Source organism: Triplophysa dalaica, chromosome 24, assembly GCF_015846415.1.
Source record: "Triplophysa dalaica isolate WHDGS20190420 chromosome 24, ASM1584641v1, whole genome shotgun sequence".
Lineage (NCBI taxonomy): Eukaryota > Metazoa > Chordata > Actinopteri > Cypriniformes > Nemacheilidae > Triplophysa > Triplophysa dalaica.
This window is the reverse complement of record NC_079565.1, coordinates 12,473,918-12,491,638: the sequence shown is the minus strand read 5'-3', so window position 1 is coordinate 12,491,638 and position 17,721 is coordinate 12,473,918. Positions and strand designations below refer to the sequence as shown.

Genomic DNA, 17,721 nt, shown 5'->3' with positions numbered 1-17,721 from the left:
TGGTGAACACTGTGAATAGAAGCATAGTCTCACTTACAACATACATGCAACTAAATATATATGCATTGTACCACTAAGCTCAAAAAGGGCAATTGTTAGAATCAATCAAATAAAATATTCAATCAAAACAAATATGGTATTATGTATTACAAAAACAATGTCTGGTATCAACTCTACCCGCATTGCAATGGCTGAAAAGGACATTATTTTGTGATATTACTGAATGTGTTATAGTGACAGAATAAAGCTATGAGCTTCTGAATCACAATATATTTCATGCAAATTATTGGACGATTAAGGAACTCAAGCAAACACATCTGTGTGAAACACTCCTACATACGTCAGTTGTTATTTAGGTTCTTACTCATTTGACAAACAGTTTCGTATCACTGTGGTTCAAAACACATCGCTAGCGGCCTTGGGTGTGAGCCATGTGGGACACCACGGCCAAAACATACAATAGTTACATAAAAAATAGGACCAAATGCCAATCAAACTCACTTTTATCCCATTCTGAAAAAGGGTTTAATTTGCTGGCGTAACTTCACAGCAAATATGGCTACATCGTTTCAACTTGTTGCTCATTCCACACGTCTGGATAGGACACAATTAATTTAAAACCTTTTTCAAATCTCCTTTTTCAGCGCCTGGGTCAAGATCTGGACCTTCCCTCCTTAACCTAACCCACAACAAAATTTCCTCCAATGGCAGATCTCCAAAGATCAGGTGTCACTATAATAGCCCGACTTCTTTAAGCCTGCATGTTTTCAGAACTTTGAAGCCAGTCTCCACCAGCAGGGAGCTCACATCTTTCAGCTTTTCTAAGGTAAGGGTGAGAGAGGCATGAGAGCGGATGATAGATCATTGAGGGAGGGAAAGACTGTGCGTAGATATGAGTAAGATCAGAGCCCCAAACATCAAATGAATATGACTGCGCCAAAAGCATCGCAACTGTTAGGAAACTTGCAAATTTTGGGTGTAAACACATAAATGTATAAATCAAGAAAAAAAATACATTAACGAAATAGGAAGTGCATAACAGAGTGCAGTATGCAGAATTTCTTATGTCTGAGACTGTAGTCTTGGAACAGATATCTGTTGGCCGACTAATAAATCTGCCTATAAATTATACTTTCTATTTTCGTATTTTCCTTGGTGTAGCTTCATGTTGCTGTCAGAGACAGAGATGTAAGGTGTATATACTGTACGTACAGTTGCGTGTAAACATTTAAAATCTTATAAAATATTTTTTTATTTAAATCTCAAAAAACAGAAAGCTGTAATTTAAGATCTTTAAAAGAAAATGTTAGGTAAAACAGCATGTTTGCAAAATTTCTAAGTCAATGCTACATTAACTTTATGGTCTTAAGACAAATCATGAATCAGCAATAGAAAAATGGCAAATAACTGAGAATACAAGCATCTGATACTTAAATTGGGATGTAAAATGGAGAACCAATGCTGATCTGCTGTTTGAGGTGGATTCGTGCAGTCAGATTATCATTTGGTTTGTCTGACTGTTGTTACCCATTTGAGATAATCAAAACATTATTCAGTGCATTTTAATGCTGCTAGTAACATCACAACTCTTTGTCAACAAGTTCTTATTTAAAATGTTATAAGTTTTTGAGAATAAAAGGGTATAGACAGTAATACATTGTTTATCTTTTAGAAGTATCTTAGAAAAACCTTAACAAGTTATGTCAAATTAATTCATGCGTTTTCGCTGTGTATACATTGTGCATTGCTTAGACATTGGAGTTTTGCTATAAAATGACAGCACTTAGATTTCAAACAAGTCATTTCTATTGACACCTCCTATTGTGAAAATGAGAAAGAAATCGGTTCATCCAATTTAAACTGTCCACAGGTTCTATGTCCAGATATGGAGGGGAAATGTACCTTATAGATACTATTTCAAGAGACAGAACCTGAGCTGGAACGTGGAAACTAGATCCTGAACCATGTCTGAGCCTATTAAGTGCAGCTGTCTCAAGTCAAATTCTAAGGCTTGAGATGTTTGTAAGGATGTCACATCGATGTTGATTTCTATTTAAAGTCATCAAACCCTCCAATTATTTCTGAGTTGTATTCTTGCATCTTGGTGCTTTAGGACACGTAAGACCTGCTAAATATACAGTAAGGAAACTTTGAAACTGAAAAACAATACGAGGTAACTGACAAGAAAACATTGGTGTTTAAGTTCACCCAAGGAGGTGTTCTAAGGAAAAGTGAATGACTTCTGATCTTTCAATGACCTTTACTGTCCTGAGCGGACCATGAATCTTCAGCAGAAGTGGAAAACAAGCATTCACATAAATCTAAGTATGGCTGACTTCTCCCTTATCAGGTGTCTGCCAGGTTCCAAGTCAGCTTGAATTTTATAGCTAATAATAAAACATTTTGGTTAATGCTCGAGTCTCATTTGGGACCTTGGAATGGGCTCTGGATTACTATTAACATAACTTGTAAAGGAAATAAATGTGGGACTGTACTTTTGTGAAAGTATTAGTGCCCTATTGATCTCCTTACCCTTTTTCAAAACAATAAATACAGATCTTAGTTTCATTTGTGTATCAACTCTGTCTTAAATTTCTTAAAATTAACAGAAACAAATAAGACAGCTGCTGATATACAGTAAGAGCATTATTTAAATATTGTTAATTTAGTAGCTCACTTATTTGGCAGAATAAAAAATGAATGGAAGAGTATAGAATAAAAAAAGGAAATGTTTTAATATAGATAGCCTATATCATACATAAGATATCTCATCTCAGTCTTGGAAGACAATCCTAATGAAGGTTTCCACCCTATTAGAGAAGGAAAAAATGAACGATTAGATCACATTTGTGAATTTGTTTTGGATATTGTATTTGGCGAGAAGCCTCACTGGTTCAGCGTTTAGAGGAGAAAGTCAACTTGGAAAGGGGAGGGGACAGTTTTATGAATCACCATTCCAAGGAGGTCTCTGTATATATATTTAGTCTTGATTGGAAGTATTCTCTAGACTCCCCGCAGTCCTGCTTAGATCTTCTGATCTGACCATCTCATTTCCATTTTCCTCTAGTCTCAAAGTCCACAGCCATCATGTCAGACACAGAAGACGTGTAAGTATTTACATCACATTTACGCATTTACAACGTTACAACATATTGTGCTACTTTTTAATCAAACCTTCGGTTGTCCCTTTTATTTATGTAACACGAAATCAACACCAAATGGCTACTGATACTGTGTTAAAAACACCGTGTTAAAAAATGTGTTCACACATCATTTTTAAATGTGCATTCATGAAGATTTTAGCAGCAGAGATCCGAGAACAGATCCTTGTTTTTAAAAACAGATCCACTCATTAGATTGGATTTGTACAGAGAACAGGGGCACAACAGGGCATAATAAGTTTTGATTTCTTTATGTTTTACAGTGAGCATGTCGAGGGTGAGTACATTATTTTATGCTTTCTTTCAAAGTCTTGCAATTGTTTACTTTTATTCACATTTCTTATCCTTAGCATTGTAAATGTCAGTTATGTATCAAGTCACGTTGTCTCCTGTTTATTCTGCTGGTAAGGTTGTAAATGCAGGAATTCATCAGGATTTTGGTACATGGGAAACATATTTAGGGTGCAGGAGTATTTCTTAATGCATTAAACTGCTGCACTGATCAATGTTCTCATTGATGCATGAGGGCAACCTTCCAAAAGTTCTGCACCTATGCTTATGTACTGCATACTGCTCAGCATCCTCCATCTTTGATTATGCCCTTTTTCATAATTAAGTGAGAACAATTGATTTAACTGATGTTTTTAGAAAACAATTTAATCAGAAATTTGTAAATTCTTTGTGCGGTGCCTATCTTGTCTAATAGCCTGCTTAAGCCCACAAGTTGCAGTCTACACAAAGCTGTATATTGTAGTTTAGTAGGACCGTTACAGTTGTGCCGGAAGAGTGGGCATGTTTTTCTGAATTAAGTGTTAAATGAAGTAGTCTGCAGTTTTTATTCTTGTATGTGCAGAAATTCTAGACACATTTCAATTTTTAATGCCAGATAAATCAGCGGCTAAAAGACACATAAAAAGTGCATTCACTTGTTAGTTGCTTTTACACCTTATTCGGTCTCCTGTCAAAGTGGCCGGTTCTTCTTGACTAAAAAAACCTGCAATGTTGACAGGACCCTGTTATATATAGTTGTAGATTCACAATGTTAATACATTAGCCATTTGAACCAATCAATTTATACAATACATGCACAATTTTTGTGCCGTTTTTGCTAAATCCCACCGATGTTTTCACATCAGCACAATGATGAAAAACAGAATTATGTAAATGATCATGGACTGTATAGGAGGCCATGTATTCATATCAAAGTTTTTTTTATCCAAAGTGACTTACAAATAGGAAAGAGCATTTCATATTTTACAGAATATAAAAAATTGTCTAACCTGTGTATTGAACTCCAGCAGAATAAGGCGGTTCATGTAAAATATACATATACAAAAAAATGCATTGAATTTAGCTTAATTTTGCACATTAAAGTGCACCCAATTCTTAAATATAAAAAATGAATGGCATACCATCATACTATTCTTCTTACAATATTTCTTTGTAAATATGCTTTGTAGATATACAGTAAACAGTATGCTCATTTTCTGCATATGCTTAGAACATCTCAATACAAATTGTTCAGTATACAACAGAAGTCTTTTCTTTACTGTAGTTGGATGACCAGACAAATCTTGTCTGTCTTATACTACGCTGGAAATATTTGCCATTATATAAAGCTCACTGTAAACACTGTAAAACAAGAATAAAGGGCTGTAATATCTTGTGGAGAAGCCGGAGCAGTAATCCATTCTGAATAAAGCCTATGGCATTCACCTCTTCCTTAATAAGGGGTTTCTGTTGAAATAAAAACTGTCAAATATGTTGTGGTTTGTCTTAAATTTACACCCCATTTAAGGATTTGTGTCATTGCCAAGAATGAAGCGATGATACTCGTTGAAAAAAATAAAAATATGAGAAATATAAGAAAAAAATACTACTTAACAAAAAAGAAAGTTTTATATTGCAAAAAATGATTTTTAGTGGACAAATGTTATCTCTGTAATCACGTGTATCATCGCTAGCGGTTTATGCTTCATTTTATGATCTTGAATATTATCAGTGGCTGTACTGTATTGGCTATACCGTTAATGCTGTCAATTCTGTTCTTGTCTTTTGTTCTTGATCAATGCTTGATGCATGCAGAGGTCTATGAAGAGGGAGGTATGTCGATCTGGTGTCCTCTGTTCTGTTGACTGTAGTCTCCCTCTAGTGGAGAATATCTATACTGCTGTCCCTTCTAGTCTTGGGTGGCATGTTGGATCAGGGAGCTCCGTGACCTGCTGTTTGACTTTGCTCTGCATGGCATGTGCTGAAAAACGATCCATTTATTTCAAGGACTTTGATATTTAGATGCTAGGTTAGAGGAACCTGCACCGTGTCGACTTTACTGAAAATTGGTGTGGAAGGAAGTTTATACAGATTTAAGTTTGTAATTAGGTTATTGTTGTTGGAGAAAGCTTTTGAATTGGACTACTTTAGCCCCAAATGGGTTATATCTATAATTATATAAAGCCTTTAGAGGTGGGGAATATGAAAATTACAATAAACAAAAACGTTAATTTAATAAAAAATTGGTTGGGTTTCTGTGAATATATATTGTGTGACAGACCTAGACTTACACAATGATATTATCTTGTTCTGATAGTATCTTGATATCTGGTATATTGTTTTTACATTAACATTTTATAATAAACTGCTATTGTTATTTATTTGATTTTGGAAATAATAAATGTGAAAATGATTAATCAATTAATTGTTTAAGAATGAATTATTAATTTATTAATAATTTAAATCTGTTTTTTCCTTCTAAAAATGTGTGATGCAAAAGTTTGAATATTGACCAATAACATGAGTATGTCCGGAGTAAATTTCCTAAAAAACAATAACATGTACATGTCCCTTCTTTATTCTCATAAACAGAGGAGAAGCCAAAGTTTAAGTAAGTACCCTTTATCTCACTAAAACGTCACTGGGAACTATACTTTGACATCTACTTAATGATTTTGCAACATATTTTCATTATAGACCATCAGCACCCAAGATCCCAGATGGTGAGAAAGTGGACTTTGATGTAAGTGCTAATAGAAATCTATTAACATACAAATGGTCATGTTTCTATCAGTGTGGTGTGTGATAAGCGGGTTTGGTGTTTCTTGATGATTCAAAATGCAGGATATCCAGAAGAAACGTCAGAACAAGGATCTGGTCGAGCTGCAGAGTCTCATTGATGCTCACTTCGAGCACAGAAAGAAAGAAGAAGAAGAACTTATTGCCCTGAAGTCGAGAATTGTAAGTCACCCAGGAAGAATGTTTGTTATCTTTAGTTGAATCTTTGGGCTAACTAACAATGGAGTTGAAAAGGACTTCTCAGAGGGTGAGAACATACATGCTGAAAAATTATGTTTTGTTTTCATTTGTCAGGAGAAACGCAGAGCTGAGAGGGCAGAGCAGCAGAGGATTCGGTCTGAGAAGGACAAGGAGCGTCAGGCAAAACGTGAGGTGTGTGTTTTTTTTTCTAACCTGGTTTCCATGAGTCCCTCCTCGAGTCATGTGTTAATAATCCTGTGTCCTGATGGTTCCTTCAGGAGGAAAGGCAGAGAAGAGAGGAGGCAGATGTTAAGAAGAGGGCAGATGAAGATGCAAAGAAGAAATCAGCTCTGTCCAACATGGGTGCAAACTACAGCAGCTATCTGCAGAAGGTCAGCTCTACAAAAAAACTTTTTTTCAAAGTGTTATTTACTTTAAAATGATTAAAGATGAGGTTACACACGCAGTTTCTGCCAATCTCACATTAATCTTGAGAACCTATACAGTAGGTTTTTTAGCAAATTTATAAAAGACAGATAAAGCTGTATAATTATTTCCGGAAAAAGACCAGCACCTGGAGGCGTGCAGGGGGAGCTGGACTACAGCACAAGTGCACAATATATCATCGCATTGATTCACTATAAGTTTGTGTTGTTTACATAATGCATCTACATGCCGATTGCCAACAAAACAAAGACAGCTGATTTAGTTTCACTCATGCGTGCGGTTCATGTCCGGCATCTTTGAGCGCTATGATTTGGAGATCATTTGAAACTGATAATTGGGGCCTCTGTGAGTCATAGAATAAAAAATTGTTATAAAACTCATGGTTCTAAACTTGCTCTATGACCCTCCTTAGGCTGACTCCAAGAGAGGTGGCAAGAAACAGACGGAGAGAGAGAAAAAGAAGAAGATTCTGGCTGACAGACGCAAACAACTCAACGTTGATCATCTCAATGAGGACAAACTGAAGTGAGTTACACTCCTGGACAGCCCCTGTCCTGCAGAGTTTAGCTTTGAACCATCAAACACACCGGAACTGAACTCTGCAGGACAGGGGTCCTCAAAACAGCACTGATCTCGTCATATTCTGTAAATAGTCAGGATGGGTCTCACTTACTTGTGTCTTGTGAACTTCAGAGAGAAGGCAAAGGAACTGTCTGACTGGATGAAGACCCTGGAGTCTGAGAAGTTTGATCATATGGAGAGGTTGAAGAAACAGAAGTATGAGGTGAGAAAATGAACACGCGGCAAAAACGATCTAGAAACAAACCAACAATGTCCAAAAAATAAACGCCCCCCTCTCAATAGCTTTCAATTCTTTGAGATGAATTTCCAGTTATTTGCTCTTGGCGTGCCTCGATGTTTTAGCCAAATAATAATTTTCATTTATTCACACCAATAAGACAACATACAAGTTCTAGACAAAAAATAAGCCAACTGAAATGTTCTTATTGGCATTTTTTTTAAACTGGCCTGTTTGAGTGATCATGCAAACGAATCAAGAGTTTGGAATCGGTTCAATAAAAGAGATTCATAGAAATTAGTCAAATCTACTGTACCATGTTTAAATGATTGTCATACTATATTCAATGTGTTGTTAAAGTTCAACCTTTGATAAAGTTTGCAAGCAAAATCGTTTCAACGATTGCAAATATTCAAACACATTACCCATCATTTCAGTCATAAGTGTGCACCCAATGAAGAGTACTGCACAGTGCGTCACTGTATTGGCTTCTTTGCTTTATTTTGAGAAAACTGTAGATCTTAATAAATCTCTTTTCTTCTGCAGATTACTACACTGCGCAAAAGAGTGGAGGAGCTGAGCAAGTTGTAAGTACAGTTGGAGGTTGAATGAATGAAATTGGCGCCCCCTGCTGTGCATGTTGTGTGTGTGCCTGCCTCAAACGAGACAACTACACTTCTTAGAACACCAAAACATTTATAAGTTTAAGGAGTCATTTATGGCCGTTTTAGGTTATACTAAAATTCAGACCCAAATTGTGGTTTGTCAGTAGTGAATAAGAATCGTTTTAAGGCGTATTTCACCCTCACATAAATAGCCTATTCTCAGATAATAATTTACTCACCGTCATTCTAACTAAAACGGACGATAAGCTTTCTTCAGAAGAGCACAAACGAGTAATTCAACGCTCAGAGCCACCATTAAAGCAATCCAAATCCATCCAGTGAGTTATCTTCTGGTAGAAGTGATACTTTGTGAAAAAAAAAATATTTCGAGATGTATTAGCGACATTGTAACGACGACACGCTCAGATAAGGCGGTGGCGTTTACTTCAAACCTCATTGGTTCTCGCGTGTCTCGTGACGACCAGAACAGCATACGAGAAACTTGACACAAGTTGTCCCATAATTTAATGCAAAACAAGAGTTACTAAAATATGGAAGTATTGACATGTCCAAATATTATCAATATTTTCTTTAAATGACCCTTAAACAAATGAATGGGATGGACCTCAACCTAACAAAAATCCATTCTTTATTTTTTGTATTTAACCCTCTTGTGCTTCTCATTGAGGGAAACATTTTTTATATAAATCATTGCACTCTTCGTTCAATAATATTAGAAAATAATTAATGATATTATAATCCTAACATAATTAATGTGGTATAGATAATAATGCAATTTCTGAATAAAACATATGCATGCCATTGTTCCATGTTTTTTTTTTTGTTTCTTTATATATATATTACTTAACTTTATCAGACTTTCCTTTAAATTCCCAAAGATTTATTTTTTCAAACAAAATATTTTTTTGTTAGAAATGTTGATTTGAAGTGCAGTGTTTTGAATTTCATTACAGTCAAAGATAGGCATACACATGGTAAAAAAACATTCAACCCATTATTTGATTCAAAATGGTTTACAAATATATAATTCATAATATTGAATGAGTAGTGCCAGGAATGCAAAGTGGTCTTATAGTTTCGTTTTTTTTCCTATTCTTAATTTCCAAAAAAATGTACGTAAAAGGTGACTGTATAAGGGCCTTTACGAATCCCATCATAAGTGTAAAAATCTGACATAACACAAAATCAGACATTATTTCATTCTTTATCTGTCCGAGAACCATGTGACATTTTTTTCAGACCCTTTAATTTCGTACAATACCACCAAGAAAGTAATAAATCAGATCCAAAAACTACTGGAGTGTTACTTCGTTGAGTTGCAGAGAAAAAGTAGTGTAATTGTGCTCTTTGTTTTGGAGCTGTCAAAACATATTACAATCACTGTGACAGTATTGCCAGTTTAAATACCCCGTAACGTGAATGCTGTTGTTTACTAAAATATGGTGTCTTTCAAGTATTTCATGTTAGATTGATGTCATGAAATATGCTCACCTGTTTTGTCACTTTTGCATTACAGTAGCAAGAAGGGCGCCGCCACACGTCGCAGAAAGTAAGTGCGCCTTCCTGCAGGCCAAGACTGCTCCAAACATGATGGATGAGAAATCCACCCCTCAATCTGTGCAATAGTTGATGCAGATCAAAAGATCACCCCAACCATTCTCGAGCTAGAGACTGTTATTGGGTTCCTATGTATGTCGTGTAAATAAAGTGTGGCTATAAAGCAGCAGATCTGTTCTATTGAAACATCAATAAAATCAACGTTTTTAAATATGTCATCCAAGACCATTTTGTTCAAGATTCCCTCGGTGCATAATCATTTCTAAATTGATCATTTTCCAGGATTGATTATTTCAAATTATTAAAGATAAAAGGAAATCTTTTAAGCATGATATGTTAATAAGGGAAAGCCTACAGATGTTGTTGCATTGGCAAGATGTGAGGGCTACAACCCTAAATACGATTTACAAAATCATAAGATTGTGGGACTGTTGACTATTGTCTGTATTTATTGATGCAGTGAGCAGACGTTTTTTGATCTGTAAATGGCTAAATAAATTGGCATTAAAATATGAAAGGAGCGCAAGTTATTTATTTCCTTGGGATAATTTTATACGTAAATAACTATAAAAGTGCCGACACATGTATAATATAAATAAGCAAGTATCTTACACATTACTATCATAGCCTGCATGTCTGCTTGTCTTTTTTATGAAATGTGATCACATTAAAATACTGTCCTAAATGCATTATAGGCCTATTTGCAAATATGAATTTGCTCTGTTTAAACGTACATTAATTACGAACATTGATAAATTGTCATGACCTAACATGTTTTTTAATAACTCAAAAAACGTTACTGAACTTAAAGGTGAAAAGTGTGTTTTTCTTAAAAGATTCTAACTTCAGTGAAATCCTTCCTTTTAGTTAACAAACTTTGCTTGATTTTGCAATCATTTTTTGGGTATAATTTAAGACAGCATTAAAGTGTTTTGTAACCCTAAATTGGCGGTTGTTTATAGGTACTAGTAGAATAAAAATCACAATATAAATTACTTTTTAAGACTGAGAAAACAGTCTTTAATTCGTACAATTTCAGTGTAAAGAATAAATCAACAGAATCAAAATATTTGAGTATAAATAGTAATATTTTTATTAATCCGACATTCACTCGTTTAAGAAGTATAAATATAAAGTTTTAAACAAGACACAACAAACTAATGCTTCAAACAGGCATCCTTATTAAATACATAATATGTTTGTTCGTTTTCGTTGCGTTAACAAAACAGATCTTATTTACACATGTACAAAAGTGGTCCTACGTTTCGAATCTCAATTACGATTCTCTCGTAAATAGTTAGGAAATAAAAAGGTGATTGTGACAGAAATTCTATTCACAAAGGGAAAAATATGGTCACATTTTAACGTGGATACAATTATATAAATAAGCATAGTTAAGAAACTCACTTCTGCTGATCTGCCGAGCCATTTTCACAATGAAATTTGTTGTTTTCCACAGCGTAAAAATTAAATTAAGAATGAAAGGGGGAAATAAAGAATAAAAACGAGAAAGAAAGAATGAAAGAAAGAAAACGAGAAAGAAAGAAAGAAAGTTTCCAGTGGATCGAAATTTCTTTCTTAAGTCGTTAAGATCAAAATTTTCATTTTTATTCTGCTGAATGTTTCTTGAGTCAGATTGTCCCTCTTTATTTGTTGAAATGTTGAGAATCTTCATAGCACTTGATAGATGGGATCCTGAGCCTGCTGTTGGGGACAGTTGGTTGGGGACGGTACGGGAGCCCCAGTGTCACTCAGGACAGACCCTTCCTGCGGAGAGCACGGGTGTCCATCGGGGCCCTCCGGCACTGACAGCGCGGGGCACGCGGGGGTCTCCGTGGAAATTCTCTCAACGATACTGGACAGACAATCCAAACTGGATACTACTGCTTTTTTGTTATTCCGTACGTCAGCTGTAAAAAATATAAAGAAGATTTTAGCTTCGAGTCACTACTTCCCTGTCACAAAAAAATAACAAATAAACTATTTACGCTTTTTGGAGAATGACATTAATAGGAGTAACTCACCGTTTTGCGTCTCGTTGAAGTATGAACTGTCATAGCTGTTTCGCCTTCTCGACGGACACGTCGGACCCATGAAATCCATCTACAAAACATGAAAAAATGAAAATTAAATTAAATACTTAGTCTCTTTTTGGTCAATATTGTCAAAGGTTGCCAATGTTTATTTATAGCGATTATGGAAACTTGCATTTTCTCCAACCCTGCTCACTCATGAACGCCATCATGTACAAAAAAGATCAACTAAATAAAAATCCTTACCATGCCATCAGAGCAGTTGGACCTCGGGCTGGAGGCATCAGAGTCCCCACTGTAATGCTCCAGGACTGGGTAATAGTTTTCATCTTGACCTCTGAGCAGCGCCTGCAGAGACTCGATGTAGCTGATAGCGTTTCTCAGGATCTCCACTTTGGGCAGCCTCTGGTTCGGGTTGGTGGACGTGCATCTCTTGAGGGTCTCGAAAGCGTCGTTTACTTTGCCTAGTCGTCGCCTCTCACGCATGGTGGCGGCTTTGCGGCGGTCCGCGTTGGTGGTTTTTCGTTTGCACGCTTTGCATGCCCACAACAGACACCTGCCGGCCTGATGATGCCCGCTGGGCGCCCGGACGTGCTCGTCCTCGATGTGGTGATGCTCGTCGGGCTTGAGCAGACCCACGTGAACGAGCCTGGGGTCCAGGTCTTCGAAGAAGTGCATGTCGTTGGTGTTGAAGCAAGGGTCGTCGTAGAAATCATCAGCTGATGGGATGGAGAAGGGAATATCCGACAACTCCATTTTAATGAGTTAATAAAAACAGACTCAGGCAAATAGGCCTAATCGAAGTAGTCTTGAATGCTTCCAAAATAATAATGGACCTCGAAAAAATGTAGGAAAAGGAATATTGAGGCAAATTCCTTTTGAACTTGAAAGACAACAGTTCAGGAATTCGCAGATCCTCGGAAGCTTTCTTGCCTTGTACCCTTCAGGTACTTGTTGCTGTTTGGAGAGCATGGCTCGTGTATATAGCAGCTCAACCCGTCAGGGGTGTGTTCAGCATGTCAATGTTTGACCAATGAAAAGGTGCGATGAGGAGGAGGGCGGGGCTTTGAGGGCCAAGGACTGCAGCCAAATGACCGTGTCATAAAAAATGTTAAAGTGATGAATTAATGACTTAAATAACTGTCACTACCGTCGATGTAAAATTAACTGTAATTGTTTTTGTTTATTTGAAAAAAAGTTAACACAGATGTCCAACAAGTTATTTAGTTTACTTTACATGTTTACTTTATTTATTTTTCATAGGAAAATTGTAAGAACAGGAGAACTTTGAAATAAAATTGTTCTGATTAATAGGTATATCTAACAGCTTTATATTTTTTTATTTGACAAAGTGATAAACAACAGTGATGTCAAATTATTTCTGTCATTAAAATATTTTCCTCTCAATTTAAAACTCAAACACATTTGGGTAAAAATGAATAGGCCTACAGTTAAAATGATAGGCCTGAGTGTATAATAGATTAGAATAATATAAAGTGTCAGTTTTGTTACGATGTCTTGTCAAATTATATGTTATTAGCCTACCAAAAAATCTAATACTCGGCGTCTTTGAAAAACCTACACTGAAAAATAAAGTGAAATTAAACTAAAATTTCTATCTATGTTTTAGTATGAAAAACTAAAACATATTTATACATATCAACATTTTAAAAAGCTCAATAGAAACCAAACACAAATAAAGCATATATATATATATAATATTTGTATATTCGTAGTAATTTTCTTAATCACAACATTTTCCTTCAGAAAAAGTTTATTTGTTTTTTTGTCTTAAATTATGACATGGCAAATTTTATTATTTTCTGTTACAATAGCTGACACATACATCAGTTTGTCAATAGGGGGCGACAACGAGCCAAATGAGAGTTTTAACTTTTCTGTTCTCCTTAAAAACGGAAAAACGCCCTTGAAACAACCCCTCAAATTTTATTCTGGAAACATTATGCTGATTGTTAGACAGAATAGAATTTTATTGGAAAGTTCAGGTTCTTTTAAACATTGAAGAAAAAACACAGATTTTGCAACCATTGGTTTACATAGAGGTAATTAATTAAAACCAATTCATGGTAATATGCAATATTATCATTATAATCTTTTTTATTCGAAATAATACTCACAAATGACATGTAAAGTTTCGATTTTATCTGCAAAACAAAAGTGGAATACATATTTTCAAATATATATGTAGAACATTTTCCTTTACTTAAAAAATGTAGGCACATTCGCTTTAAAAAAAACGCAGACAGAAGTAATATTAAATGGACTGCACACACATGAAGACAAAGTCAACTGCAATTTTCAATTAGAATGCGTATATATTTATGGTTAACAGCACTTAAAAAGAACAAATAATACAAAATTAAACTTTGCTGATACACTCAATGTCCTGTTATTCCGAATTCTAGCAAAAAGGTATTATTTAAATTTATATTCACATTCTAATAAAATATTATCTAAAAATGGAGTGAATCTTGTTCATATAAAATCACATCTCCTTGAATGCCTCACTTTACCTTAATCCCTACTGCACTAATATAGTTGATCCATTCATCCATCTATCCGTCTGTCTACCCATCTATTAACAATATTCAAGAATGGAGGCACAATTTGCTGCAGGATGCATAGAAATGTGGGTTCTCTGACTGCATACGGCTTTGTGCCCATTAGTTCTGTTTTTAATCAAATTAAAAATGGCTGGAGCTGTGGACCCCTAGAATTTTCATCAACTGCTCCCTACACTAGTTACAGCACTGCAGACTGCCTTGAAGCTGGTCGAAAAGGAACTCGCCAAAGCCACCCATACTGTCATTGGTGCATCCCACTCTGCGAGCTTCGGTCAAGAGGTCACCTACGAGCTTGACCTTTGAGATAAGAGGCTGAAGAAACCGACTTTTGATTATGCTGGCAGTGTGTGGATCTCCATAATTGAGTGCCAGTTGGCTAAGCTCCACCATAAAGGCCATCTCGTCCTTCCACTGGTTCAGAATGATCTCCAGAGCAGAAAGGACAGTACACCCATGTTCAATGCCTGGCCTCTGCTCACAAAAACAAAAAACAGATAGTCAACGATAGTGAGAGACTAGACAGGACAATTAAGAATAGTGGTCAAAAGGGAAATAAAAAAATATTTGTGCTAAGTTCAGTGGTAAATGCATTGCGTTAACAACGCAAGGTTGTGGGATCGATCCCAGGGGATTGCACATACCTATGTAAAATGAATAGGATAAAGCAATGTTAGTCGCTTTGGATAAAAGCGTCTGCCAAATGCATAAATGTAAATGTAAGTTTTGAGGTTTTATACTTAATAAATAAATAACTAATGCTTAATACGTAACTGTTAGATAATATTTACCAAATCTATTAAACAAAAAAGGCAGATTTTGTTTCAAAGAGTGCGCAACCATCACCCAGCGCAGATGACCGGGTAACAAGGTGTTCAAAATCGCTGCTGATGGACCCTCACAGTCCCGCTCCGGATCAATTTTACACGAATCATAAAAACAGGAAAGGGTGGATGGTAAAAACAGAAAGGACCAAAAAACGACAGTGTAAAGTGACAACGGTACAAGTGCCATGGAATCCATCTGGAACTACAATTAATACACTGTCCTTCCTCCACATTAATCTCCCCAATTTTCCGGAACTCAGTGGAAACGTATACCCTAACAGGCATTAAAGGGGAGATCTCTGCAAAGCCCCCTGTGGGTTTACCCCCATCTCTCTAAGGTTCCCTGTCCTCCATCCCCCCTTAAAGCTGCTGCTCCAAGCCAGCCAAAGCGGCCAGGAGCTCCAATTAAACATGATATATTCAAATATTTTTGAATCTTAAATCCTTTTGTTAAAGAAGTATTTTCAAACCAACCCTGTTATATACATTACCATATAAAAGTTTAGGGTCACTAGTGTTTCAACATTTTAGAATAAGGGTTAACACATCAAAACTACTGAACAACACAAATGTAACAACGGAATTATGTTATAACTAAAAAACTCTTGTATATTTAAACAAAACGAAATATTTAAGCATCTCCAAAGTATCATTTAGCATATCTGGGAATATACGTAGATTATGTGTAATGTTTTACCATGACTCCTTAAATTCTCTGAGGTTGAGTTTCAGGTAGCACCACATTACACAATATGCATTATACATCTTTAATATTATTTGAAAAAGTCATTTTTGACCACTGCAGTGTGCCTTCAGATCGAAAAGTTTAGTCTTGAAAATCATAAGGCTTAGGTGTCAACCTTATAAAAAAGTTACCTGTATGTTCTTACTGCAGAAGGTTCCTCCACGTTGGGACAGGTACTGCAGCATCACCTCAGCCCGATCTTGTTCTTTCACAGATTCATGATGAAAAAACGCTGCTAATCTGGGTAAAGCTCGATCACTTTGCTCGAAGATATTGGCCTTAAAATAAAAGCAAGACAGCTCGAATTAAAACTAGCTCACCACAGTTTCCTCTTCTGTAGAGAAGATCTGTTGTCTATGAAATTAAATTTTACCTGCAGGCCTACAGTTCGGTTCCAAAATGAGATAACTCCGTTTTTCTAACATTTTTCAAAAATCAATGAAGCTGCAGTTGGTTTCTTTTGATTTAAGTCATAATAACTCAAGAAATTCAGCTAACTAACACAATAAAACATTGTAACACAATAAAAAACATGATTTTTGTTTCACTTGGAACCAAGCTATTCATATTTTTTTGTCTTTTGCTGTATTATATATATATTTTTTTTCGTTGACGCAAACATTTCCGGGGTGTCAAAATACGGCGCACCTTGCAAAGCAGTGCATTAAAATATCCGTAGTAAAATCCATAAATCAATACAATGCAGCTCTTTTATATACGTCAAACATAACTGTTATACAATGCAGTCAAATTACGCAACGTTATTTATGTTTTGGGGTGCGGTCAGCCTTGCGCTGCGTCTCGGGCGTGCATTTTACTGTAAAGTTTATCTTACCAGCGCCTGCAGTTTGTAAGAAACCTCCAGAAGCAAGTTAGAAACCCCACACAAGCTCTCCTCCACCACAGACGGGAAGTTTTGCCTCGACTGACTCCCGACAACACATCTATGACTGTTACAGTGTGGAAGATTGCTTTTAATCCTCTTTACTCGCGGTTCCGACATGTTTACGTCGTTAGAAGAAAGTTTACATACTTCGGCGCTGTCTTATCGGATCTAGCATTTCTCACATCTTAGCATGCCTTAATACGATTAATTTTCGTATTGTCGATTAATAAATAAATTCGCAATGATAAACTGTTATTTAAAGTTGACGGCTGGTGGATAAATATGGCGGGGGCAGGAGAATCCGTGCAAGCGTTTCCCGTTCAGTCAGTCAAGTTCATCCGGTACAGTATGTGTGGGTGTCGGTCCTGTACCACGTTAATAGGCTACAGATGACAAATGTGTTTGCTCTTTAATACCAATATACTTGTGTTAATAAAAGTGTGCATTTATCATGGTAAGGAAAAGCCACTCTATTTGGGGTTTGACAATACTACTACTGTATTTTAGCCTATAAATTACCATAAAGGCAAACACTGGGCTATTCCAGCATTTTGGATGTAAATTTTGCAGTCAAAAGTTAAAATGTAAACATTTACATTATGCATTTGGCAGAGACTTTTATCCAAAGTGACTTACATTGCATTATGATAGATGGATATGTATAAAGGGGGTCCTTCGCGTCATATTTGGGGGTCCTTGGCATCAAAAAGTTTGAAAACCCCTGAACTAAAGTATCAGTATGGTAAAAATCTTTGTTTAAATGTCATTTCCTTGTTATAATAAAACTAATACAACAACAATCACCCACT

General features: G+C 36.0%; 3 protein-coding genes across 5 annotated transcripts; 1 reads left to right on the top strand and 2 right to left on the bottom strand.

Annotated features, from left to right (window-relative positions):
- Positions 1-774: 774 nt before the first annotated feature.
- Positions 775-10,057, top strand: tnnt3a (troponin T type 3a (skeletal, fast)). 3 transcript variants are annotated; one of them, XM_056739191.1, is made up of 13 exons: positions 775-826; positions 3,068-3,107; positions 3,425-3,438; positions 5,247-5,264; positions 6,024-6,042; positions 6,129-6,174; positions 6,276-6,392; positions 6,525-6,602; positions 6,689-6,802; positions 7,270-7,382; positions 7,551-7,641; positions 8,203-8,243; positions 9,799-10,057. In XM_056739191.1, exons 2-13 carry the CDS (start codon positions 3,088-3,090, stop codon positions 9,833-9,835), a joined length of 708 nt encoding a protein of 235 aa, XP_056595169.1. In that variant the 5' UTR covers positions 775-826; positions 3,068-3,087; the 3' UTR covers positions 9,836-10,057. The 3 variants fall into 3 exon arrangements, with proteins under 3 accessions (XP_056595169.1, XP_056595170.1, XP_056595171.1); XM_056739192.1 differs by lacking the exon at positions 5,247-5,264; XM_056739193.1 differs by lacking the exons at positions 775-826; positions 5,247-5,264 and having other exon boundaries at positions 3,063-3,107.
- Positions 10,058-10,945: 888 nt separating this feature from the next.
- myod1 (myogenic differentiation 1) lies at positions 10,946-12,801 on the bottom strand. Its single transcript, XM_056739973.1, has 3 exons — positions 12,119-12,801; positions 11,864-11,942; positions 10,946-11,749 (listed from the first exon to the last, which is right to left on the bottom strand). The coding sequence occupies exons 1-3, from the start codon at positions 12,626-12,628 to the stop codon at positions 11,511-11,513; spliced, it is 828 nt and encodes a 275-aa protein (XP_056595951.1). The 5' UTR covers positions 12,629-12,801; the 3' UTR covers positions 10,946-11,510.
- Positions 12,802-13,839: 1,038 nt separating this feature from the next.
- zgc:172145 (Ferritin light chain, oocyte isoform-like) lies at positions 13,840-17,219 on the bottom strand. The gene is made up of 3 exons (XM_056739179.1): positions 16,862-17,219; positions 16,158-16,304; positions 13,840-14,928 (listed from the first exon to the last, which is right to left on the bottom strand). The coding sequence occupies exons 1-3, from the start codon at positions 17,027-17,029 to the stop codon at positions 14,632-14,634; spliced, it is 612 nt and encodes a 203-aa protein (XP_056595157.1). The 5' UTR covers positions 17,030-17,219; the 3' UTR covers positions 13,840-14,631.
- Positions 17,220-17,721: the final 502 nt, after the last annotated feature.

What these genes read in the sequence shown, in the direction of transcription:
- tnnt3a (XM_056739191.1), top strand. Translation starts at nt 3,088, where the DNA reads ATGTCAGACACAGAAGACGT. An exon ending in TTGCCCTGAAGTCGAGAATT is followed by an intron (nt 6,393 to 6,524) that starts GTAAGTCACCCA and finishes TTCATTTGTCAG; the next exon opens with GAGAAACGCAGAGCTGAGAG. An exon ending in TGAAGAAACAGAAGTATGAG is followed by an intron (nt 7,642 to 8,202) that starts GTGAGAAAATGA and finishes TTTCTTCTGCAG; the next exon opens with ATTACTACACTGCGCAAAAG.
- zgc:172145 (XM_056739179.1), bottom strand. Translation starts at nt 17,029, where the DNA reads ATGTCGGAACCGCGAGTAAAGAGGATTAAAAGCAATCTTCCACACTGT. An exon ending in CTTACAAACTGCAGGCGCTG is followed by an intron (nt 16,305 to 16,861) that starts GTAAGATAAACT and finishes TTTTATTTTAAG; the next exon opens with GCCAATATCTTCGAGCAAAG. An exon ending in TCTGCAGTAAGAACATACAG is followed by an intron (nt 14,929 to 16,157) that starts GTAACTTTTTTA and finishes TTTTGTGAGCAG; the next exon opens with AGGCCAGGCATTGAACATGG.
- myod1 (XM_056739973.1), bottom strand. Translation starts at nt 12,628, where the DNA reads ATGGAGTTGTCGGATATTCCCTTCTCCATCCCATCAGCTGATGATTTC. An exon ending in CCAACTGCTCTGATGGCATG is followed by an intron (nt 11,943 to 12,118) that starts GTAAGGATTTTT and finishes CATGTTTTGTAG; the next exon opens with ATGGATTTCATGGGTCCGAC. An exon ending in CTTCAACGAGACGCAAAACG is followed by an intron (nt 11,750 to 11,863) that starts GTGAGTTACTCC and finishes TATTTTTTACAG; the next exon opens with CTGACGTACGGAATAACAAA.